Source organism: Chanos chanos, chromosome 7 (genome assembly GCF_902362185.1).
Source record: "Chanos chanos chromosome 7, fChaCha1.1, whole genome shotgun sequence".
NCBI lineage: Eukaryota > Metazoa > Chordata > Actinopteri > Gonorynchiformes > Chanidae > Chanos > Chanos chanos.
Window position 1 is genome coordinate 1385607 of NC_044501.1, and position 7500 is coordinate 1393106.

The window sequence follows — 7500 nt, forward strand, 5'->3', positions numbered from 1 at the left end:
GCCGCAAGGTTGCCCAGCAGGTAGTAGATGGGGAAGTGAAAGCGTCGGTTAATGAAGATGGCCGTCATGACCATGATATTGGCCAAAATCACTATAATGCAGACGGTCAGACCGAGAGTGACCACCACATAATCTCTCGCCCTCCAGAAGGTGGTGATGTTCTTTCCACTGGCCTCGTAGAAGAACCTGACGGTGCGATTGAAGTGGCAGCCTGGCATGTCATCTTCGTCCCGGTCGATCAGCCCCATCCTGAGAGCAGCAGCAAGGGGTGAACAGGGTGCAGCTGGTACCTGGCAGTGAGGAGGAGGGGCTTAAGGCAGAGGAGCGTGGGCTGATTGGTTGGTGATTTTTGACGTTTAAATGTCTAAAGACATTTCACTGAGTCATACTAGTCCAGCAAGATCTCGCTATTGTCGCTGTGTTTGCAATCCACTGGAAGGTCGTCTGAGGGACTTTTCCTCCACTCTTCAGAACTGGGGAAACAAAATCATTTAGTAAGCCACAAAATCACAAAAAACCCCTTTAAGGTACAGAATCACAAAAAACCCCTTTAAGGTACAGAATCACAAAAAACCCTTTAAGGCACAGAATCACAAAAAAACCCTTTCCTTTGAGACAGAGAATCAGAAAAGAGCCAAATCAGACAGAGAGACACACTGCAGCTGGACATCTGCCACATGCTCTAACCGCAGCCCAAGGCCCGACCCAAAGGGGGACGTTCCACACTCACAAACACCACCAAAAAAATCAGCCCCCTCTCAAACTTTATACACTTCACAAACACCACCACCAAAAAAATCAAACCCTCTCAAACTTTATACACTTCACAAACATCACCACCAAAAAAATCAAACCCTCTCAATCTTTATACACTTCACAAACATCACCACCAAAAAAATCAAACCCTCTCAATCTTTATACACTTCACAAACATCACCACCAAAAAAATCAAACCCTCTCAAACATCACCACCAAAAAAATCAAACCCTCTCAAACTTTATACACTTCACAAACATCACCACCAAAAAAATCAAACCCTCTCAAACTTTATACACTTCACAAACACCACCACCAAAAAAATCAAACCCTCTCAAACTTTATACACTTTAGAAACATCACCACCAAAAACATCAAACCCTCTCAAACTTTATACACTTTAGAAACATCACCACCAAAAAAATCAAACCCTCTCAAACTTTATACACTTCACAAACATCACCACCAAAAAAATCAAACCCTCTCAATCTTTACACACTTCACAAACATCACCACCAAAAAAATCAAACCCTCTCAAACTTTACACACTTCACAAACATCACCACCAAAAAAATCAAACCCTCTCAAACTTTATACACTTCACAAACACCACCACCAAAAAAAATCAAACCCTCTCAAACTTTATGCACAACCCTCATTCAAATCCCTGCACTTCACTCACAAGAGAGCCATCAGTCTGTTTAAAACACACAACACTCACCCACACACACACACAACACTCACAACAGAGCCAATAGGCCCTGTGCTCTGTTTAAAACACACAGCACTCACACACACACACACACACACCACTCACAACAGAGCCATCAGGCCCTTTGCTCTGTTTAAAACACACAACAAACACACACACACACACACACACACACACACACACACACACACACACACCACAGCCATCAGTCAACAGTGTCATGTGCTCTGTTTGAAAAGCTGGGTCAGTTTCTGCGTTTAGCATTAGAGTACTGTCTGCGTTAGAATACTGTCTGTGTTAGAATACTGTCTGTGTTAGAATACTGTCCGCGTTAGAGTACTGTCCGCGTTAGAGTACTGTCCGCGTTAGAGTACTGTCCGCGTTAGAGTACTGTCTGCGTTAGAGTACTGTCTGCGTGAGAGTACTGTCTGCGTGAGAGTACTGTCCGCGTGAGAGTACTGTCCGCGTGAGAGTACTGTCCGCGTGAGAGTACTGTCCGCGTTAGAATACTGTCCGCGTTAGAATACTGTCCGTGTTAGAGTACTGTCCGTGTTAGAGTACTGTCTGTGTTAGAATACTGTCTGTGTTAGAATACTGTCTGTGTTAGAATACTGTCTGTGTTAGAGTACTGTCTGTGTTAGAATACTGTCCGTGTTAGAGTACTGTCTGTGTTAGAATACTGTCTGTGTTAGAATACTGTCTGTGTTAGAATACTGTCTGTGTTAGAGTACTGTCTGTGTTAGAATACTGTCTGTGTTAGAGTACTGTCTGTGTTAGAATACTGTCTGTGTTAGAGTACTGTCTGTGTTAGAGTACTGTCTGTGTTAGAGTACTGTCCGCTGCCATTCATTCAATGCTTTGTTCTGAAGGGACACAACAAAGAATTTAGAGGCAATAATAATAATAATAATAATAATAATAATAATAATAATAATAATAATAATAATAAATGTTTTAAACAAGCACTATTGTTTTAACAAAGAGACGATCTGTGAGTTACCTGCTGAGGTCAGGGGTCAGGGGTCAGGGATATCGTTATTGTCCCCGTGGGACAAGCTGAGGCGCAAACAACGTCATTCACTCAACATCAGACGACAATAATAAACTATGTAATAAAACCACTATATAAAAGATAAATAAACAATAAAACAACATTAAACTCCATAAAAGTCCTAAAAGACGAAGTAAACGGAGATAAGTACAGCCTAGAGTTATTTAAGAAGTCAGTGGCGAATGAGACAAATGAGTTTCTTCAACCTGTCTGTATGTCGGCATTTTGAATCTGTCTGTCTGCGTGCCGGCACACAAACACATAGGACAATGAGGATCACTTCCTCATACACACACACACACACACACACACACACACACACACACACACACACACACACGACAACAAGGACCACTTCCTCACACACACACACACACACACACACACACACACACACACACACAGGGCATCGAGGTTCAGTTCTCCAAGATACATTACTTATTCTTCACTAAAGTGGATGCTGGGGGGAAAACACATACACTGAATTTGTTGTGGGTCCGTCTGGGGGGTGGGGACTACCTCAGGGAACGCCTTTAAAAGGAGCCAATGATGGTAGTGGTCCGTCTGAGGGGGGTGGGACTACCTCAGAGAACGCCTTTAAAAGGAGCCAATGATGGTAGTGGTCCGTTTGAGGGGGGTGGGACTACCTCAGAGAACGCCTTTAAAAGGAGCCAATGATGGTATTAGTGGTGAGGAATGGACTCTATGGATAGACACTACAGATCAATACTTTATAAAAAAAAAACGTAAGGAAGGTGTTGGAGTCTCCAGGAAGGAGGAGGTCTGGTCTGATCAGCCTGAGGGAGGAGGTCTGGTCTGATCAGCCTGAAGGAGGAGGTCTGGTCTGATCAGCCTGAAGGAGGAGGTCTGGTCTGATCAGCCTAAAGGAGGAGGTCCGGTCTGATCAGCCCGAGGGAGGAGGTCTGGTCTGATCAGCCTAAAGGAGGAGGTCTGGTCTGATCAGCCTGAAGGAGGAGGTCTGGTCTGATCAGCCTGAAGGAGGAGGTCTGGTCTGATCAGCCAGAGGGAGGAGGTCTGGTCTGATCAGCCTGAAGGAGGAGGTCTGGTCTGATCAGCCTGAGGCAGGAGGTCTGGTCTGATCAGCCTGAAGGAGGAGGTCTGGTCTGATCAGCCCGAGGGAGGAGGTCTGGTCTGATCAGCCCGAGGGAGGAGGTCTGGTCTGATCAGCCTAAAGGAGGAGGTCCGGTCTGATCAGCCTAAAGGAGGAGGTCCGGTCTGATCAGCCTAAAGGAGGAGGTCTGGTCTGATCAGCCCGAGGGAGGAGGTCTGGTCTGATCAGCCCGAGGGAGGAGGTCCGGTCTGATCAGCCCGAGGGAGGAGGTCCGGTCTGATCAGCCTAAAGGAGGAGGTCCGGTCTGATCAGCCTAAAGGAGGAGGTCCGGTCTGATCAGCCTAAAGGAGGAGGTCTGGTCTGATCAGCCTGAAGGAGGAGGTCTGGTCTGATCAGCCTGAGGGAGGAGGTCCGGTCTGATCAGCCTGAGGGAGGAGGTCCGGTCTGATCAGCCTGAGGGAGGAGGTCTGGTCTGATCAGCCTGAGGGAGGAGGTCCGGTCTGATCAGCCTGAGGGAGGAGGTCCGGTCTGGTGAGCCTAAAGGAGGAGGTCTGGTCTGATCAGCCCGAGGAAGGAGGAGGTCTGGTCTGATCAGCCTGAAGGAGGAGGTCTGGTCTGATCAGCCTGAAGGAGGAGGTCGATCAGACCAGACCTCCTGCCTCAGGCTGATCAGCCTGAGGGAGGAGGTCTGGTCTGATCAGCCTGAAGGGGACTGAGGTTGAGGAGGGCAAACAAAGAAGAGGTGCTGTTCCATTGATCCGTCGCATTATGGGATGCACCATAGCGGGAAGATACCACAGCACTGCGCATTAAACACATTCATGACCTGCATCAAGGCGGCTCACCAGCGCACATATTTGGGACTTTCTATTCAGAAAAAAAAGCCTGCATTTGTACTAGCTAAGACATTCATGTTACCAAACTCTAACTAGTTTTGAAAGCTTATTTTGAAATCTGGGAGCCAGAGAGAAAAAGGAGAGCGAGAAAGACAGACATCTGCAGTCTGATACCGGGTACTTCATAAAGGTGTAACGGTTCTGAAACCGAGACCGAAACCACGATACAAACCTCCACGCTCTCGTGTCCTGGTTCCAGAAGACAGAATGCAACCTCGCCCCCCACCCCCCTCAACCCCCCCCCCGTCACTGCCAACCAGGTCCAGCCTGCTGTGCTCTCGTTACGTCACTAATGTAAAAAAAAAAACTCATCTTTCATTTCACAGTTAACACTGTAACACATAAGTCATGAAATTATTATTCTATTTTAAGTTACGCCAGGCTGTATATTTCGTGTTAGGGGTGTAACATATTTGGACGTTCGGCCCGGTGTGCGTTGTGATCCAAGTGAATATAGTCTGTCTGTAACCACGCATGTTATTATGTACATCACTTTTTTATGCTCTGATGGTGATACTTGACAAGGTACAGTGTGCCCTCTCTTCTACGTTACTGTACGCGGAACTACAATTAAAAACTCAGTTTCCTTAACGAAACAAACGAATTAGCACGTGACACAGCCTCATAAGTACGGCGACTGCAAAGCCAGAGCTCGAGGGTCCTCCCGTATCCTTCAGGTCCTCTGTTTGGGAACATTTTGGTTTTCCAGTGAACTACAGCAACACTGGGTAGAAACAGGTAGATAAAACGCGGGCAGCGTGCCGGCATTGTTCAACCCAAATCGGGTCCGTCGCTGGCAGTACGTCAAACACGAGACATCATCATCCAAATGTGAATATCACCGGAACAAGGAAAAAAACCAGAGTGGAGAGCAAACTGGAAATTATGGCCAGTTTGCCACTGTTTACACGTTTGTGCAAGGTTATAAGTTTGCAAGTAAATTCATATTAAATAAAAGGAAATTTCATGTTTTGCATGTTTTTACACTATACCGAGACCGTACCGAACCGTGACCTGAAAACTGAGATACCGAACCGAACCGTGACTTTGGCGTACCGTTACACTCCTAGCAAAAAAAAAAAAAACACTGTTCCTGTGTCTCTGTGGTTGTCTGTGTGTGTGTGTGTGCGTGTTTTTACATCTATCTAAACCCTGTTCTTCTATATCCCCTCTCCTTGTCCTCATTCTCACAGCTGTCAACTAAACCAACACACACATGCATTATACACACACACACACACACACACACAGACACAAACACATACATGCATTATACAGACTGTCTCTCTCTCTCACACACACACACACGCACACACACAGACACAAACATGCATTATACAGACAACACACATGCATTATACAAACAACATATGCACTCTGACATCTCTCTCTCTCTCTCTCTCTCACCCCCCTCCCCCCACACACACAAACACACACATGCATTATACACACACACACACAGACACACAAACACACACATGCATTATACACACACACACACACACACACACACAAACACACACATGCATTATACACACACACACACACACACACACACAAACACACACATGCATTATACACACACACACACACACACACAAACATGCATTATACACACACACACACAGACACAAACACACACATGCATTATACACACACACACACACACACACACAGACACAAACACACACATGCATTATACACACACACACAGACACAAACACACACATGCATGCACATACAAACGCACACTGTTTTTAGGGGAAAAACTGCATCCAGATGTGTTAGTGTGTCATTAGTTTTTGTTTGTCAGTTGCTATGTAACGCAACCAAACATGTTGTGTTTGTCACCAAACACACAAATATGTAGGACAACGGAAAGCAACTGCTCCACCCAAAATACATAGAAGGACGACAGTCCCCTGATCATCTGTGTCAGTGTGTGTGTGTGTGTGTGTGGGGGGGGGGGGGGGGGGGGGGGGGGTTACAGAGACCACTGCAGTAAGCACGGACACACATTACACACCACTTCTCTCTGCAAACCGAAAAGGTTGGATACAGTGTCAACCAACAGAACTCTCTCTGCACCCACGGGCACACACAGACACACGCACACACCCACACACGCACACACACAGACACACGCACACACCCGCATACACCCACACACAGACACACGCGCACACAGACACACGCGCACACAGACACACGCGCACACAGACACGCGCGCACACAGACACGTGCGCACACAGACACGCGCGCACACACACAGACGCACGCACACACACAGACGCACGCACACACACAGACGCACGCACACGCACAGACACACGCACACGCACACGCACAGACAAAGACACACGCACACACACAGACACACGCACACACCCACACACGCACACACACAGACACACGCAGACACCCACACACACGCACACACATGCATACACCCACACACAGACACACGCATACACCCACACACAGACACATGCACACAGACACATGCGCACACAGACACGCGCGCACACAGACACGCGCGCACACGCACAGACACACGCACACGCACAGACGCACGCACACGCACAGACGCACGCACACGCACACGCGTGTTAGAATGTGGCCACGTCTCCACAGGTCAGCGGTCTTGTCTGGTGAGGTCCCTGCCTTGCGGAGCATTCCGTTATCCCCGCGGCGCTCCGGAGTGCCGTTCACTGCACACTGTGTCCTTTAGGGAGCACAGCTGGGAAAGCCAAGATGGAGGCATGTCATTTTGCATGAGAAATCAATTAGACAGTCTTTTTTTCTCCAAACTCATTTTCTCCTCTCTAAATCCCTTTGAGGAGGCCTGCATGGATGTCTAAAAGGAGAACGTGTGTTGGCCAAGCTGAACACGAGAACGCGGGGAGAAGAGCCTATGATTTTCCTTATAATAAGCTAGCCTTTCGCCCCTGACTATTAAACAAGTTAACAACACAAGACAGAGCTACACTAAGTGAGACATGGTAAACATTTA

General features: G+C 47.3%; 1 protein-coding gene across 1 annotated transcript in view; it reads right to left on the bottom strand.

Moving 5' to 3' along the window:
- The window catches only part of lpar2b (lysophosphatidic acid receptor 2b), a 5562-nt gene extending 5344 nt beyond the window's left edge, over nt 1-218 (bottom strand). The window contains exon 1 of the mRNA XM_030780330.1: nt 1-218. This exon is cut by the window's left edge and continues 97 nt beyond it. Within this exon, the coding sequence (XP_030636190.1) occupies nt 1-218 (218 nt within the window).
- Between the last annotated feature and the right edge of the window lie 7282 nt (nt 219-7500).